At 48.7% G+C, this 17,711-nt stretch overlaps 1 protein-coding gene across 2 annotated transcripts in view; it reads left to right on the plus strand.

Moving 5' to 3' along the window:
* The window catches only part of OSBP2 (oxysterol binding protein 2), a 145,254-nt gene that overhangs the window by 24,884 nt on the left and 102,659 nt on the right, over positions 1 to 17,711 (plus strand). For both annotated transcript variants that reach the window (XM_024767995.1, XM_024767994.1), the window contains exon 2: positions 5,242 to 5,450. In XM_024767995.1, the coding sequence (XP_024623763.1) occupies positions 5,242 to 5,450 (209 nt within the window). The remainder of the gene's footprint in view (positions 1 to 5,241; positions 5,451 to 17,711) is intronic.

Below are 17,711 nucleotides of genomic sequence, written 5' to 3' on the forward strand. Positions count from 1 at the left end.
ACCAGCAGGTTCTTAGTTGAGAATAACAGTAAACCAGCTCTGGATATGTTAAACCAAAAAAAAAAAAAAAAAAGGTATTTACTGGAAGGATCTTCATTTGCTCACAGAATCCCTGGAAAGGCAGAACAGAGATCTCAGAGGAGAGGTGAGAAGAAGGCAGGCTGGGCAGCCAGATCCAGGCTCAAAGTCGTGTCACAGAACCATCCCGGCAAGGACATTGCCACTGGGGCCCTGCTACCTCTACTGCCGCTGAGAAACAATTGTTGCTGCTGCCACCACTGCCAGCAAAGAATTCTCCCCATTCCTGTTCTTTTCTTTTGGCCATAAGACTTGCAGGATCTTAGTTCCTAGACCACAGACTGAACCCGGGCCTTCAGCAGTGAGAGCACGGAGTCCTAACCACTGGACTGCCAGGGAATTCCCCCCATTCCTGTACTTTTAAATGTAAACTTTTAATAAAGTACAATATACAGAGAGGAAAGTGGGCAAATCACAGAATGAACACACTGAATAAGCTCTGCCCCGCTGAAGAAATAAAACATGACCAGCCCTCCAGGAGTCCCCCCATGTCCCCTTCCAGTCACTGCTCCCCCAAGGGTAACTGCTGTCTGGACTTCTCACCCCAGAGCTTTCTTTTGCCTGTTACTGTACTTTTTATCAGTGGAATCACACAATACGTCCTCTTGGTGTCTGACTTCTGCTCAATATTATGTTTGTGAGGTTCTTGCAGGTTGTTATGTGCAGTTCTAATGCTTTTATTCTCATTGCTGTATAATAATACATTACCATTGGATAAACCACCAAACAAATATACCACCATTTGTTTATCTGGTCTAGTGTGGACAGATGTGTGTGTTGTTTTCAGTTCTCGGTTATTAGGAAGATGCTGTGGAAGTTCTGGAACATGTACACGTGTGCACATCCCGAGTGGGGAGTTCTGTAGGAGCAGAATTGCTGGATCGTGGGGCATGTGTATGTTTACTGATAACTGATGACATTGAGCACTGCTTTGTACGTTCATAAGCCATTTGGATATCCTCTTTTGGGAAGTGCCTGCTTAAATCTTTTGCCCATTTTTAAATTGGGTTGCTGGCCTCTTTATTACTGATTTTAGGAGTTCTTTGTATTTTCTTGACACAGGTTCTTTGTTGGGTACATTTATTGCGAATAACTCTCCCAATCAGTGGCTTGCATTTTCCGAGTGTATGTTTTGCATCTCTAGATCCAGATTTTAAAACCTCTGCAAACACACAGGATTTGCCTGGTTGCTAGGGAGCCCAGACAGCAAACATCACACCTTGTTTGCAGTCACAGGATGGCATTCCAAGATGATGTAGCCTCTGGGGAGGTGCCTGGGTCAGGACTCAGCCACGCACAGCAGACATGACTCTGGCTAGTGTGAGCAGAAGGCTGTGCGGCCAGGGACGGGGTCATTTCCCACTCGCTGGAAGGGCTGGAGGAGCAGGCTGGAAGGAGTCAGGAGCAGTCTGGGCCCGCAGACTCTCACCACCTCTGCTGTGATGGGGTGAACCGCTGATACCACTGCAGGGAGCCCTGGAATTGGGGGCTGCCAGAGCACACGCCCTCTGTTGCAGTTCCTGCCACCACGATGGGTGCCTTTCCTCTTGCTCACTTCCACATTTATGTTTTGTGTGAATGCATGTCGTCGCTGGAAACTGATTCCTTGGAATCTTTGATGCAGGTCGTTTTTGGCTGTCTAGCCACTATGGTGTCGGAAGAGGGGAAACCTCCGAGCAGGACGGGCAGCTTTGGGGCAGGGCTGCTCCAGTAAGGAGAGGAGCCGTGCGGGTACCGTGGTGCTGCGTATTCTAGGCGGGAACTGTGTGGAGGGTGAGGTGCAGCCCTGTGGTTGGTGTGCTCAGCTGATGAACAGGCTCAGCTGCATGTGAGGTTCCAGAAGGTCATTCCTCCACCCATCTGTTCAGCCATTGTGTTTAGTGTCCTAGGCTGCTGTGATAAAGCACGAAAAAGTGGATGGCTTAAAACAAAGGAAATGTATAGTCTCATACTTGTGGAGGCTAGAAGTCCAAAGTGAAGGTGTCAGCAGGTCTGTACTCTCTCTGAAGGCCCTGGAGGAGAGTCTATCCCAGGCCTGCCTGGCCTCTGATGTTGGCTGGTGATCCTTGGCATTCCCTGGCTTGTAGATGCATCATGCCCATCTCTGCCTCCCTCCTGTTTCTGTGTCTGTTCCTCTTCTTATAAGGACATCAGTCTTATTGGACTACGGCCCACCCTAATGACCTCATCTTAACTTGATTATATCTTCAAAAACCATATTTCCAAATAAGGCCACATTCACAGGTGCTGGGGGTTAGGACTTCAATAAATCTCCCTGGGGGACACAATTTAGTTCACTTTTATGCCCATCATCAACCCAGGCCTTGGCTGGACCCTCTCCTTTGGCTGCTCCGGATCCCTGGGCTTTCCCAGAGCCACAGCCCCCATGCCGCTGCTCTGGGTTAGCCTGACCCTCCTCCTAGTCTGTGCTTGGGCAGAGTCCCTCACTGTTTGAGACACTGCTCCAGTGTACGCCTTGAGCCCTCTAGGACAAGAAAGGGTCATTCTGTTTCTTGAGACCTAACCACCTTTCATTTTGATTTTAAAGCCAACTTTTAATTGACAACTGATATGTATGTAGCATACAATACATTGTATGTGTGTAACAGACACATAGAAAAGTAGGTAAATTACAAGAATGTAACTCAATGAATTTTTATAAAGCGAACACCCCCTTTGTTTTGAATTTATTTCCCTCTGCTTATTAAATAGTACCTTGCAGTTTATGGACCTGCCTCTTTCACAAAGCGGAATGTTCTTTGAGGCCAGAAAATGTGTCTTATTTACCTTTATATCTACCACCTCTCCAGTTTCTAGCACAATTCCTGTATATGGTAACCCATAGGAAGTACTTGCCAAATTAGAATTTAGAAGATCAGAGAGGAATTTACCAAGTGAATCAGAGTCAGCCTGAGCAGGCGTTGAACAGAAGTCTCATACAAGGCTGAGTGCTTTGCTCCAAATTAGTAGCCTTTGTCTTTCTATGTGTCTGAGTTAAAACTTGTTGCCTGTCAATTTTTTTTCTTGCCTGTGGACATTTTTGTGTGTGTGTGAAGGTCCTCCAGAACGCATAGCCCAAGGCAAGGATTAAAGAGTTGACACTTTCCATCGACAGTTGAATGGATAAAGATGTGGCACATATATACAATGGAATATTACTCAGCCATAAAAAGAAATGAAATTGAGTTATTTGTAGTGAGGTGGTTGGACCTAGAGTCTGTCATACAGAGTGAAGTAAGTCAGAAAGAGAAAAACAAATACTGTATGCTAACACATATATATGGAATCTAAAAAAAAAAAAAAAGTGGTTCTGAAGAACCTAGGGGCAGGACAGGAATAAGGACGCAGATGTAGAGAATGGACTTGAGGACACGGGGAGGGGGAAGGGTAAGCTGGAACGAAGTGAGAGCGTGGCATGGACATATATACACTACCAAATGTAAAATAGTTAGCTCGTGGGAAGCAGCCGCGTAGCATAGGAAGATCAGCTTGGTGCTTTGTGACCACCTAGAGGGGTGGGATAGGGAGGGTGTGAGGGAGACGAAAGAGGGAGGAGATATGGGGATATATGTATATGTATAGCGGATTCACTTTGTTATAAAGCAGAAACTAACACACCATTGTAAAGCAATTATACTCCAATAAAGATGTTAAAAAAAAAAAGAGTTGACACTTTGAGAGATGCAGTCGAAGGGCAGTGAAGCAGAAATGGGGAGTGGGAAGATGGAAGTGACAATGATACAGTGCGTTTCCTTTGCTGGATGTTGCTTCACAGCGAGCAGCAGAGACACAGCGGGCCTGGCGCACATACTCCTCCAGAAGACACACGAGGAGAAAACACACCACTCTGCAGTCCGCAGAGGCGCAAATGGAGGGAGGATGTATCTGCCCCATTCACTCCCATCTCCCGTTTCCCAGTGTCATTTTATGAGAGTCCAGAAGTGGAGGGACAGTTGGGCAAGGAGGAGGCATCGACTGACAGAGGAGGTGGTCGAGGGAATCTGGGGAGGTGCACAAGGTTTGTGTCCAGCACGCTCCACACCTTGCGCTACTCAGGTCCGCGCATGCCTTCATTGGTATCTGCTCTCCCACTGCAATGGGGGGACCACCACCCTCTGAGAGAACAAAGACACGTTGACCCCTTCCCTGGGAGGGGACGTGGCGAGTCTAGTCAGCGACAGGGTCCCCTTCCTGGTGGCCAGCTGGGGTCGCCTGGAAGACTGAAGCAAGAAGGTTGTGAAACAGGCTCCTTCGGTGCTGCTGTGGCTGGTCCTGATGCTGTGATCGACATTCATCCTCTTCTTCCTCCACCACCCCTTCTGAACCCTCTTCACTCTCTGCTAGCACCATGCAGATTTTCAACTGCACAGGGGGTTGGGTGCTTCTAACCCCTGATGTTGTTCAAGGGTCAACTGCATATCATCTTCCCTAAGGAATGTAACCAAAGCAGGAGAGAATCAGAAACAGTAGTTCAAATGAAAGATAAATGTCTTCCTGAGTGTCAAGTCATCTGACTTTGGAACTGGTAGAAGAGTCAAGGAAGTAATAACAGATGATGAACAGCCAGGGAGTGTAAGTGAGCATTAAAGAGCAGCAGAAGTGCCAAATGAGCTCCGGCACTGGCAGGGTTACGTGCTGACCAGTTGCTCTTCCTTTTCCCACATCCTCTGTGGAAAGAGCTTTGGTACGTCGTGGGGGAGGGTGGGGGAACAGTGGTGTCTGAATTTCCTTTGAGTGTCTAAAGGAGTGAGTTAAGTAGATCCAGTCATGATAGTTGGATCTCACTTTTCAGACACTGGTCACAGTTGGAAATGGCCCACACTTTAGTCACCTCCGCTTCCCCTTACCTTGGTACCATTAGCTCCATGACCTTGTAACCAGCCAAGGGTCAGTCCCTTGTCGCAAGGGGTACTGTGTCAGCCCAGCCATTGCCTTCATCTCCTGGGGCCAGAGGAGAATGGTGGCATCCTCTGCCACTCTCCCCACTGAGAACTGCCCCCCACAAGCCAAGCCCCTACCAATCAATCCCGAGAGGCCTTATTTCCCATCTCCCGTGCCAGCTCCAAGGGTCTGAGATTCCAAGGATGTGCCTTGAGGCTTTTATTCAGTCTAGGACTATTGAGTTTGGGAGCCTCACCCCATCCCTTCTCTTGCATCCCACAGAAATCAGGGTGAAATGGCCCACACCTGCCGCGGCACCATCAACCTGTTCACTGCGCACTTTGACACGGAGGACTCTTGCGGTATCGTGCTGACCAGTGGGGGCAGGACCTACCACCTCAAGGCCGGTTCAGAGGTGGAGCGGCAGCAGTGGATCACCGCCCTGGAGCTGGCCAAGGCCAAGGCTGTCCGCTTGATGAGCAGCCAGTCAGGTAGCGAGTGCTTGGTGCGGTGGGAGTACGTGCAGTGTCGTGGGTCTGGAGAGAGTGGGAACTGAAAGTGTTTGGAGGCCAGTGGTGACCAGGCTAGTTCAGACCAACCTCGGAAGGTCAGGGTGCGTGTTTGCCCTTCCCACTCAGCTCCGTGCGTCCTCAACAGTGGGATGTTAGGTGGTCAGGGTGGCTGGCAGTTCTCGGGATGGAAATGTTGAGGTGGGCAGGGCTGTGTGTGTCTTTCTTTGGACAAGTCTGGTTCCTGGGCTTCAGTAGAACTTTCGGTTGCTGCAGTGAGTCAGTTCCAGAAGCAGAGTCGAGGTGGGAGACCAGGATGGTGCACTTATGCCTCAGGCCAGACTTTTTTCGAGGTCCATTTGGAGATTGAAAACCATTTAGCCGGAGATGCTGTCTTTGCCAAGATGGAGGGTCAGCTCAGAAGTCCTGAGCAAGACATTTTATTTTTTACTTTAATATATTTTTAAAAATATGTATTGTCTTTATAAGATTCATAAACCAATGGTTTCAAAGCATATGCAGTGAAGTCTGCCCTTGACTCTTATCCCCAGCTACCCACCCTGTTCTCCCACCCAGGGGCAACCAGAGCTACCAGTATCTTATGTGTTTACATGTGTATTCAAATAAGTACTTATAGGAAATTCAGTCTCCCACCTTGCTTTTTTTCCATTTGGCAATAGTATATCTTGGAATTTTTTCCTATAAATACATAAAAAGCTTCCTCCTTGTTTTTACAATAGTACAGTACTTCATTGTACGAAAGTACCCTAGTTTATGTAACCTATAGCCTGTTGATGAACATTTAGGTTGTTTTTTTAATTTGCTATGACCTGCCACGCTGCAGTGAGTAACCTTGCATTTCATTTCAGGTGTGTACAAGAATAAATGAAACGTACGTCCCAGGAAGGGGGGTTGCTGGGTTGGTGGGACTGTGCATTTGTAATTCTGAGATACTGTCACTCTGCCTCCCACCTGGGTCGTACCAGTAGATGCCTCTGGCCCTGTGTAAGAATGCTGGCCTCCTTAGAGCCTTGCCTGCCCAGAGCAATAGCAGGTTTCTGATGGGTGAAAACTGGGTCCACACATATGGAGGGGAGGACTGGGAAGCTGTGATCCTTTTGAAGTTATAAGCACAAGGTGTGTGTTTATTATAGACCTGTGTGGGTTTTTTTTAATATAAATTTATTTATTTATTTTAGGCTGTGTTAGGTCTTCATTGCGCGCGGACTTTCTCTAGTTGCGGTGAGCGGGGGCTACTCTTTGTTGCGGTGTGCGGGCTTCTCATTGTGGTGGCTTCTCTCATTGTGGAGCACGGGCTCTAGGAGTGTGGGCTTCAGTAGTTGCGGCACACGGGATCAGTAGTTGTGGCACACGGGCTCTAGAGCACAGGCTCAGTAGTTGTGGTGCATGGGCTTAGTTGCTCCGCAGCATGTGGGATCTTCCCAGACCAGGGCTCGAACCCATATCCCCTGCATTGGCAGGTGGATTCTCAACCACTGTGCCACCAGGGAATCCTAGACCTGTGTGTTTTTTAAAGAGGCAGGGCTCCAGGTGAGAAGGAGTCACAGCCCCTGTTCTCCAGGATTGTCTCCAAGGCTGGTCCGGGAGATGGTGAGTCCTGTGGAAGGAGCTCTAGCACAAAGCAGGCGGAGGGGCTAGTGACATCAGTCATTGTGCCCCATACTCAGTCTCCCTGCATTGGGGTCTCTCCCCCAGCACTAGCTTCTCAGTGCACATGGAAGGTCATTGACTATCAGTCTGACCTTCTCTTTTAGTCTCACCCATTTGGATCATGGGTCCCTCCATGATGACTCTTTTTCTTGGGGTCAGCACTCTGTGGCTTGGGTGTGTCAGCAGTGATGCTGAGCTTGGCCAGGGGTCCCCAGGGTACCACTCCATTTCCCAGTGAAGGAGGGTGTTTGGGGGCATCTGAGGTATGGGCTGCATTGAGACCCCCAGCAGGACCTGTGGTCTCAGTTTGGATGCTTGTAGCAAATGATGTAGCTGGTGTTGTGGCTGGGGTCGGGACAACCCCATTGGCCAAGTGCAGGGACATTGCTGGTTGTGGAAGAACTAGCTTCCTCTTAGTAGCTTCTAAGTAAAATCAATCAATCAATCAATCATTGCCTCATTTTTAGGAACTTCTTGAAAATAATGTAGCAGGTAGCACCTACTGGATTCATCATTCTGGAACAATTTTCCTGGGACAGCCAGCAGCAGGGGTTTCTTTTGCAGCTGGTATGGAAGTACTGTTAACTCAGCTGACAGTGCTAGGGATTGCTAGCCTGCACTTCCTCTAGGAGAGTCTGGAACCCCTGAGGGAGCAGCCTCAGGCGCACATTCCTTCATTTCATGTCCTTTAGGCATGGTCAGAGGCTGGAGATGCACCACATGTCTTGTGTTCCCAAGAGGTTAGCCTTCTGGGTAAGGTCACAGGACAGACATTCAGGTACAACTCAAAGTAACACATGCTACGTGTCAGTGAGACATGGTAGGATTCCTCTCCTTTTGGTGTCTTGAAGCACAAATAATTTCACTGAAGAGAAGACACAGATGGCAAATAAGCACATGAAAAGGTGTTCATTATCATTAGCTGTTAGAGAAATACAAATTAAGATCACTGTGAGATATCACTACACATTATTAGAACAGCTAAAATAAAAAATAGCGATAATACTAAATGCTGGTGAGGATCCATCATAAGTTACTGGTGGGAATGTAGAATGGTACAGCCACTCTGGAAAACATTTTGGCAGTTTCTTAAAAAACTAAACATGCAATTACTATATGACCCAGGAACTACACCCTTGCATATTTATCCTAGAGAAATGGAAACTTATGTTCACGCAAAAACCTGTACACAAATGTTCATAGCAGCATTATTTTTTAATTAATTAATTAATTATTGTCTGTGTTGGGTCTTCGTTGCTGTGCTCAGGCTTTCTTTAGTTGCGGCGAGCGGGGGCTACTTTTCGTTGCGGTGCGCAGACTTCTCATTGCGGTGGCTTCTCTTGTTGCAGAGCAAGGGCTCTAGGTGCTCAGGCTTCAGTAGTTGTGGCACGTGGGCTCAGTAGTTGTGGCGCATGGGCTTAGTTGCTCCTTGGCATGTGGGATCTTCCTGGACCAGGGATTGAACCTGTGTCCCCTGCACTGGCAGGCAGACTCTTAAGCACTGTGCCACCAGGGAAGTCCCATAGCAGCATTATTTTTAATAGCAAAGTACTGGGAACTTCTCAGATGTCCTTCAGTGGATTGAACAAACCCTGGTACATCCATCGAGTGGAACGCTATTTGGCAGTCACAATGAATGAACTATTGATGTGTACAATAACTTGGATGGATCTCAGAGGCATTATGCTGAGTGAAAGAAGCCATTCTCAAAAAGTTGTATGATTCCATTTATATGACACTCTGGAAAAGGCAGAAACTAGAGATGTAGAGCAGGTCAGTGGTTGCCAAGGGTGAGGGGTGAAGGGAGGGAGTGATACAAAGTTGTAGTAGGAGGAAGTGTTTTGGGGGTGATGGAATTGTTCTGTGTCCTATGGTGAAGCTGTGTCATGAGTCTATACATGCGTTAAAATGCATAGAACTGGCGAATTCCCTGGCAGTCCAGTGGTTTGTACTCGGTGCTTTCACTGCCCTGGCCGGAGTTCAATCCCTGGTCGGAAAACTAAGATCCCACAAGATGAGAAAAAAAAAAAAAAAAAGCATAGAACTGTGCAGCAACAAAAAAATTGCTGTGTGTTCATTTGAAAATAAAATGCAGTTTTGACTTCTGTCCCTTCTTGGTTCTCCAGCTTTCCCTCTCCTCATTGGCACACCATCTTGCTGCCAGGCCGGCTTGCAAGCTGAGCCTCCTGCTTACAAACCCTCTTCGTTAGCACCCAGCCCCTTCCCACACCCTGCTTCCTCTTAGGTCTGCTTCCCCTTCAAGGAGAGGCCATTCTGGAAACCCTCCCTGAGCTGGCCCCCTGCCTGGGCTAGATGCTTGCTCTCTGCCACTGGGCTCAGCCCCTCATGCGTATGCACAGTGGTGTGCTGGTTAGTGTGAGCATGAGTTCCCGGAGCCTCAGATTCTCTGTCGGTCAGTCCACCAGAGGCTTTGACTGTGTGCCTCCCAACGTCCTTCCAATTCAAAGATTTCTAAGTCAGTGGGAGCCACCTTTCCTGCGTTCAAACCACGGCTTAGTAACTGTGTGACCCTGGGTGAGGTGCTTGCTGTCTGTTGCCTCTTTCTCTCCTCTGTAAAGCAGGCTTAATCGTAGAACCACCCCTTAGAGGTGCTGTGAGGACTATCTTAGACAGTGCATGAAACGAACTTAGCACATGGCTTGTCAAATGCTCAAGAAAAGTCAGCGATAGTTATTGATAATAGTCACCTTGGCAGCTTTAAAATAATACAGGTTCCCAGGTCCCCCTGCAGGGATAAATCTGAATGAATGAGAGCATTGGGGATGGGGGGGTGGCGGGGGGCGGGCACCTGCATTAAAAAAAAATCTTCCTGGATAGGATTGCCAGATTTAGCAAATAAAAGGTCAGGTCACCAACTTTCATTTGCACTTCAAACATACACAGATGTTTTAGTGTAAATGTGTCCCATGCCATAGTTGGGACATACTTACACTGAAATTTGTTTATTGTAATTCAGTGTAAACGGCGTCCTACATTTCATCTACCTGCATTTAGCCGCATCCTGGGGGACTTTGATGCTCAGCCCACTCGGGTGGGTGTGGTCCAAAGTGGAACTTCTCAGTCAGAAAATAGAGAGTATCCTTTCACTTGACACAGGGGGGAGCAAGAGGGTAGTTTGTTTGCTTTCCTTGCTCCTAAATGAGTGAGTAAGGAAGCACCAGAAGTTCAGCTGGCTTGCGAGCTACCTCTCAGAATCATTTTCATATCTTCAGGTCCGCCTCCCAGTGGGGGCTCCAGGAGGCTGTGAGCAGTGAACCCAGAGCCGGACACCTCTCTCTCTTGGGCCTTACCTCCAGGGGGGCTAATCCAGCTCCTCAGGGGCTCTCTCTCTCTCCTGCCCTGCTCCCCCAGGCTGACCTGCCCCCACCTTGAGGTCATAGCCCTATTCTGATATCACAGCCCAGCACTTGGAATTATCCCAGGCAGCCCAGATTCTTCCCTTAGGGCAACCAAGGCGGCGTTTGAGCAGGGGGTGAGGGGGCCGTTTGTGGCTGGTGGCCCTAGGGGCTGACCCTAAAGACCATCTGGGCACCCTGCCATCCTATTGCTTCAAGATGAAAATCCTCTAAAAGTTAGGACTTGGAAGGCTTTCCTGCTGTCCCTATTGGCCATGGTCCCCCAAGGTAGAAATAAGTCCCTGGGGAGTGGTGGGGGGTAATCTGGCTCTGGATCAGCTCGTGGAAAACCTGCTGCCTTTGTGCCTCAGCAGGCAAGTGGCCTGGAGAAATGGTGGTCTTGCCTTGGTCCACTCAGCACTCTTCCCATTCGAAGGAATGGCTTCCTAAACTGGGGGTTTCTGACTTGTTGGGGAGAACTGTTCCTTAGTGCTCAGAAAATCCCTGCAAGCACTGAGCCATGGCTTCTCCCGTGGTCACCCCCAGAGACTGGGTGGAGACAGGGGTGTGCTTGTCTCAGGACAAAGGGAAAACATAGCCACATTCAAGCTATTAACCCTTGGACCCCTTAGTCCCAAGGAGGAGGAACCCCATCCACTTAGCTGGTCAGAAGGTGTAATGAGGTCTCTTGTAAGCTCATTAAGTTAGTAAAATATTGAGTGGCATGGATTAAACAACACATACAAACCCTGGAAAACTTCTCTCTAACTTTGGTGGGCACAAAGGCTGCTGGGGTGAGTGCATTAAAATTCTTAGGGGAGGACCACCAAGATTCTGATGAGATGATCAGATGGTGCCCATTAAAAATGGTCCCAGGCTTCCCTGGTGGCGCAGTGGTTGAGAGTCCGCCTGCCGATGCAGGGGACGCGGGTTCGTGCTCCGGTCCGGGAAGATCCCACGTGCCGCGGAGCAGCTGGGCCCGTGAGCCATGGCTGCTGAGGCTGCGCGTCCGGAGCCTGTGCTCCGCAACGGGAGAGGCCACAACAGTGAGAGGCCCGCGTACCGCAAAAAAAAAAAAAAAAGGTCCCCATTTTTTTTTTAGGTCCCCATTTTTAATATGCATTCCATGCAGCGCTCCTGCTGGCCCCCCATGGATCTCATTTTGAGAAACATGGTCTGCTCAGACTCCTGGATGGCTTGCTGCAGCTGCCTTGCTTCCCCCATTTCCAAATTCTGTGTTTTCCATGGAGTGGGTTTAAAAAATTTTTTTTATTGAAATATAGTTGACATTTACAATGTTGTTTTAGTTGGAATGGGGGTTTAATTCTGTTTTACTACCATGTATTTTTTTGGCTGCTTTGGGTCTTCGTTGCTGCACGTGGGCTTTTTCTCTAGTTGCGGCAAGCGGGAGCTACTCTTTGTTACAATGCGTGAGCTTCTCATTGTGGTGGCTTCTCTTGTTGCGGAGCACGGTCTCTAGGCACGTAGGCTTCAGTAGTTGTGTCTCACGGGGTTTAGAGCACAGGCTCAGTAGTTGTGGCACATGGGCTTAGTTGCTCCTTGGCATGTGGGATCTTCCCGGACCAGGGATCGAACCCGTGTCCCCTGCATTAGCAGGCGGATTCTTAACCACTGCGCCACCAAGGAAGTCCCTACAACATATTTTTTTTAAATTCACTGGAACCACAGAGACAAAAGGGATAGTGTGGGGCGTTCACCAGGTGCACTTGTATCCGAATTCTTGTCCCCTTTCTTCTAGGTATAGGTGCAGCCTTTTTCTCCACCTAAGAAGAGGGATTATGTCCGTATTGGGAGTGCTATACCCTTCACTCATCAGAGACTCTCTCTTCATCGTCCTCACCTTGACTGAGAGAGTGGGACAGTGGGTGTGAACTGTTGGTCATTGAAACTGATAGTGGTGAAGGGTGTTGCTGACCAGAGGGGTTGGCTTTTGTTTCTGTGGTGGCCCCGGGATGAACATTTAACGGTACCCCAGGAGGGGAGCCATTGCTCTTTGATGGGTCAGCAGCTCAAGGTGGGAATTCCCTGCTTGCTTTGGCTGTGAATTCGGGGCTCCAAGAGCATGAATGCCACACAGCCCTCTGAACAGATAAACAGATCTATGTCTAGTTTGGAGGGGAAGTCGGTTTCTGGTTTTGAGTCCTTTGGATTAGGCAGTGTCCAGCCTTCAGGTGTTCAGGCCTGGAGCCCCTTGTGATCTCAGCACTTCCCTCCAAGCTTCTGGCCCAGGTGGGAGGCATGACGTGTCCTGGCCCTTGGTCCTTGGCTCTCAGGTTGCAGGACAGAGGGGTTGACCTCACCCTACCCCTCCAAAACATGGATGGGTCAGCCTCCCTTCTCCTCAGACTCTCCTCTGCCTTGACTCACACCTGGGCCACCTCATCCAGACCAAGGGAGGAATGAGGGGCAGTTAAGATTTCCCCTCAGCGATGCCAGGACAGGGAGCTGAGCTCACTCCATTCCACGTGCCCACCCTGGTGTCTGGAGAGAGAAAAACCTGTGCCCAATTTGAGAAATGAGGCCTTGAGGATTTTGTCAAAATAGAGGACCAGCCTCTGCATCCCGAGAGCTTGTTGCACACAGGCCAGTGGCTTTTACTTTGCAGCTTCAGCAGCACCTTGTGTGGAGTTGTTGCTCACTAAATGTGTCAGTTGAAAGAGGTCCAGGTAAAATCCTCACGTAGGACAGTTGGACTCAGGGATGCTGCAGAACCCCAAGGATGGGATTTTTTTAAATCCTTTTGTTGTTATGGAAAATTTATGACATAAACAGAAGCGGACAGAAGTCTCAGGAGCCGGCACATACTTGTCACCAGCTATCAACTCAGTCTTGTTTCTGTGCCTCTACCCTCTTCCCTAATCCTGTGTCATTTTGAATATTCGTCAGTATTTCAGGATGCATCTTTAAAAGATAAGGATTCCTTTTTTAAACATTTAATATTTAGTTCAAGGTACTGTTATCACATCTGCAAAATTAACAGTGCAGTGGACTGAAGTTTGTTTAAAGGAAACTTTACTCTCCCTGGTGACTTCGAGGGTGTGAGGGAACTAGAAAAGGGGGTGCAGTGCCTGAGAAAGGGGGACACACATGTGCTTCCAGTAGAGAAGACTGGGCTTTATTCAGAGTCTGAAGGAACCCAGGGGAAAGTTAGTGTCCCTCAGCTGGGAGAGAATTTTGGCCCTTCCTGAAGAAGCGGGGCTTGGCACAGAGGAGGAGGTCCTGGAAGGCTGGAGACCTCTGATGGCTCGGCCTTGCCAGGGAGCCTGCAGGGTGGGGTGGGGGGGTATGAGTTGGAGTCAATTTTTAAGAGTCCACATTAGCAAAGGTAAGAGCCACCAGAAAGGAACTTAGCAAAAGGATGGTATTTTGTTGTGCAAGAGGTGTTGACAGTTTGGACTTAGATGTGATCCTGTGACCCATACAGATGGCAGAGGCTACCCCTGAGGGACTCGTGTAAATTGGTGCTAGTTGAAGAGGCTCAGGGTAACTGGGTCACCAGCGAGTTCAAATGTATGTGCACAGTTCGAGCAGACTGACGCTCAGTTCTCAGAGAAACTGAGTTGGATTTTTGCAGCAAGGGCAGTGTTTGTTCTGACCTCGCCTCTTCCCACAGGGCCCTCTGCCAGCCATCCCAGAGGTGGCCCCCCTATTTCAGTAGAAAAATAAGCATTCTGAAATGTTTGTATTGGAGGTGGTCTTCATAAGAGGATTAGTAGGTCAGAGTCATTTGACCAAAAACGTAGATAAAAAAGTCACTTGTCTACATTTGGTACATTCTTACCATTAAGATGCTTTAAGCAAGAGGGAGGAGATATGGGGATATATGTATATGTATAGCTGATTCACTTTGTTATAAAGCAGAAACTAACATACCATTGTAAAGGAATTATACTCCAATAAAGATGTTAAAAAAAAATGCTTTAAGCATCATTTTCCTGCCAGGGCAATTACCCTGCTTCCTTTGTAACTATAGCACTTACCTTTGTAATTACCAGATTCAGAAGGCTTATGCTTTGTTGCCATTTAGATGTTAACCTGCTCGAGGATCTGTGGGCATGAGTGCCAAGCCTCTGATGCAGGTGGGGCTGGCAGCTCATTGTGTCACTGGTTCCAAAATACTGCATGTGTCCTGAACCCAAGGTGAGCAGGGCTAGAATATCTTCCTGGGATCCTCCTGCACTTAACTTCGCCAGCTTGAGCTTTGATTTGGAGGTAAACTTTGAAAGGTCAAGGCTAGGTATTCTGGGCTGTGGAACTGGAAGGTGGGGCTCTGTTCCCCTCCCCCCCACAACCCTGCCGCCCTGGGCAGTTGTTGAATCTCATTTGCATGATGGTGTGAAGGGGCATGGCTTAGTAAAAGCAGTGCAAAATTTGGGATCCTGGCTTTGCTTTGAGTCATTGTGTAACTTTTTAAAACAATGTTTTTATTGAAGTATAGTTGATTTACAATGTTGTGTTAGTTTCAGGTGTACAGCAAAGTGATTCAGTTATATATATGTATCTATCTATATATATCTGTATATATCTAGACATATATGTTCTATTTCAGATTCTTTTCCATTATATATTATTACAAGATATTGAATGTAGTTCCCTGTCCTGTACAGTAGGCCCTTATTATTTATTTTATATATAGTAGTGTGTATCCGCTAATCCCACACTCCTAATTTATCCTTCTCCCCCCCATTTGCCCTTTGGTAACCATAATATTGTTTTCTATGTCTGTTTCTGTTTTGTAAATAAATTCATTTATATCTTTTTTTTAGATTACACAAATAAGTGATATCATATGATATTTGTCTTTTTCCATCTGACTTACTTCACTTAGTGTGATAATCTCTAGGTCCATGCATGTTGCTGCAAATGGCATTCTTTCACTTCTTCATGGCTGAGTAATATTCCATTGCATATGTATTCCACATCTTCTTTATCCATTCCTCTGTCAGTGGACACTTAGGTTGCTTCCATGTCTTGGCTATTGTAAATAGTGCTGCTGTGAACATTGGGGTGCATGCATCTTTTTGAATTAGAGTTTTTGTCTTTTCCATTGTGTGACTTCGGAAGAGGCCCTCAACTGCTCTAAGCCTTAATTTTTTTGCTCCTCAAAGGGAGGAATAATGCCTATGTCCTGAGATGGTGGTGAGGGTAAATAATAACAGCAACAACAACAATAATAAAAAAACCTCAGACCCTGTCCCCACCCCCCACCCACACCTGAAGGGACCAGGGCAGGGCTGGCTATCTGCTCCAAGCTGCCCTGGGAGAGGAACTGTGTGGCACAGCTGAGCAATACCAGTCGTTATTACCACCCACCAACCCTGGCTCTTCAGCTGGCTCCTTAGTCCAGTACTGGTCCGTGGCCTGTTAGGAACCGGGCGGTGAGCGGCGGGCGGGTGAGCGAGAGAAGCTTCATCTGTATTTATAGGGCTCCCCATTGCTCGCATTACTGCCTGAGCTCTGCCTCCTGTCAGATCAGCGGTGGCATTAGATTCTAATAGGAGCGCAAACCCTACTGTGAACTACGCATGCGGGGGATCTAGCTTGCGTGCTCCTTGTGAGAATCTAATGCCTGATGACCTGAGGTGGAGCTGAGGCGGTGATGCTAGCGCTGGGGAGTGGCTGCAGATACAGATTATCATTAGCAGAGAGGTTTCACTGCACAGAGACCATAATAAATCAACTGCTTGCAGACTCACAAAACCCTATCAGTGAGTGGCAAGTGAAAACAAGCTCAGGGGTCCCACTGATTCCGCATTATGGTGAGCTGTATGATTATTTCACTATATATTACGATGTAATAATAATAGAAATAAAGTGCACAGTAAACAATGCACTTGAATCATCCCCAAACCACCCCCCCACCCCCACCCCGGCCCGTGGAAATACTGTCTTCCATGAAACCGGTCCCTGGTGCCAAAAAGGTTGGGGACTGCTGACTTAGTTGACAGTAGGTCTGCCTGCAGTGGTATCATGCCTGTGGGGATGTCTCCTCACTGCACTGGAAACGCCTTTATAGACAGGGACCTGTTTTCTAATTCTTTTCTTTTTTCATGGTCTTCTATTCAGGGTCAGTTGGTGGCAGGGAACAAAAACCCACTCAGGGTGTCCTCAGTAAAAGTAGAGCTTATGCAGCACCCTACAGGGACTCTCCCATGTCCCCTCTGTTACCTTTCCTTCTATGGACTGGCTTCTTTGTTCCTCTATATCTTCGTTCTCCCAGGAGCTCTGACCTGCCCTGGCTGAGCTCGGCCTCGTGGCTGCTGTCTCTGTGCCCCAGATTCAAATTCTTGGGCAAGGGAACCCGGAGCGGCTTGGAGCAGGTCTCCAGCCCTGCTCACATCAGGTGCAGCTTGGGGTGGGGGTCATGGCCACACCTGAGGGGCGACCTGAACGTGTTTAATGAGGGAGTGTGAAATCCTGCCCACTCTTCTGGGTCTCCCTGAGATGTGACCTCTTCTCTGAGCACCTCTAACCTCTGTGGAGTGGTCCCTCACTGCCACCCCCAGGAGTTGGCTCAGGAAAGAGAAGGTGAGGGCAAGCAGCAGCTGGATGGGCTGTTCGTGCTCCACATGCTCTGTGGCTGCTCTCTCCTGTGCCCAGCCCAGGCCAGGGGGCTGTGGAGAGCCAGGACCCAGCTCTGAGGGAGGCGAGGTGGGCAGGCTGGTGTAACAACCACAGATTGTGGAAGGGAATCCTTGGGGGATAAGACACGTCCCCTGGAGGCAGGGGCAGGAAGCACAGAAGCTTCAGAGGCCCCTCACAGGTAGGTGGGGTTGCCAGGGAGGCCCTGTGAGCATAGGAAGAGCTGGGCCCAATGGAGGCTGGTGCCCCATCCACACACAGCACACTGGGCACAGAGCACCAGCGACGCAGGGCCTTGATGTGATGCCTGCACCTGGGGCCAGGCGAGCTGCCACCCTGCTCAGGAGAGGGTGCCGGTGGGTGGGGCTCCGGGCTGTCCTCCTCCCACCGTGTCTGCCCCAGTAGCTTTCCTTGTCCTGTGTCTGCTGGTCTCTTTCAAATAGGTTTGTAGAGAAACCTGTACAAAAGATTTGAAAACCATTGGTGCAGAGCTTTCACCTGAGATCGGAATTGGCTTTGAAATGGAGGCTGACCTGAGGGTGGCAAGGGCTCGGGCCAAGGCAAGGGTCAGGGCCTGGCCCTTTTTACCATCTCCTCCCTCCCCCACCCCCAC

The sequence above is a fragment of the Neophocaena asiaeorientalis genome, unplaced genomic scaffold, assembly GCF_003031525.2.
Source record: "Neophocaena asiaeorientalis asiaeorientalis breed wild unplaced genomic scaffold, Neophocaena_asiaeorientalis_V1.1 scaffold828, whole genome shotgun sequence".
In the NCBI taxonomy this organism is placed as follows: domain Eukaryota; kingdom Metazoa; phylum Chordata; class Mammalia; order Artiodactyla; family Phocoenidae; genus Neophocaena; species Neophocaena asiaeorientalis.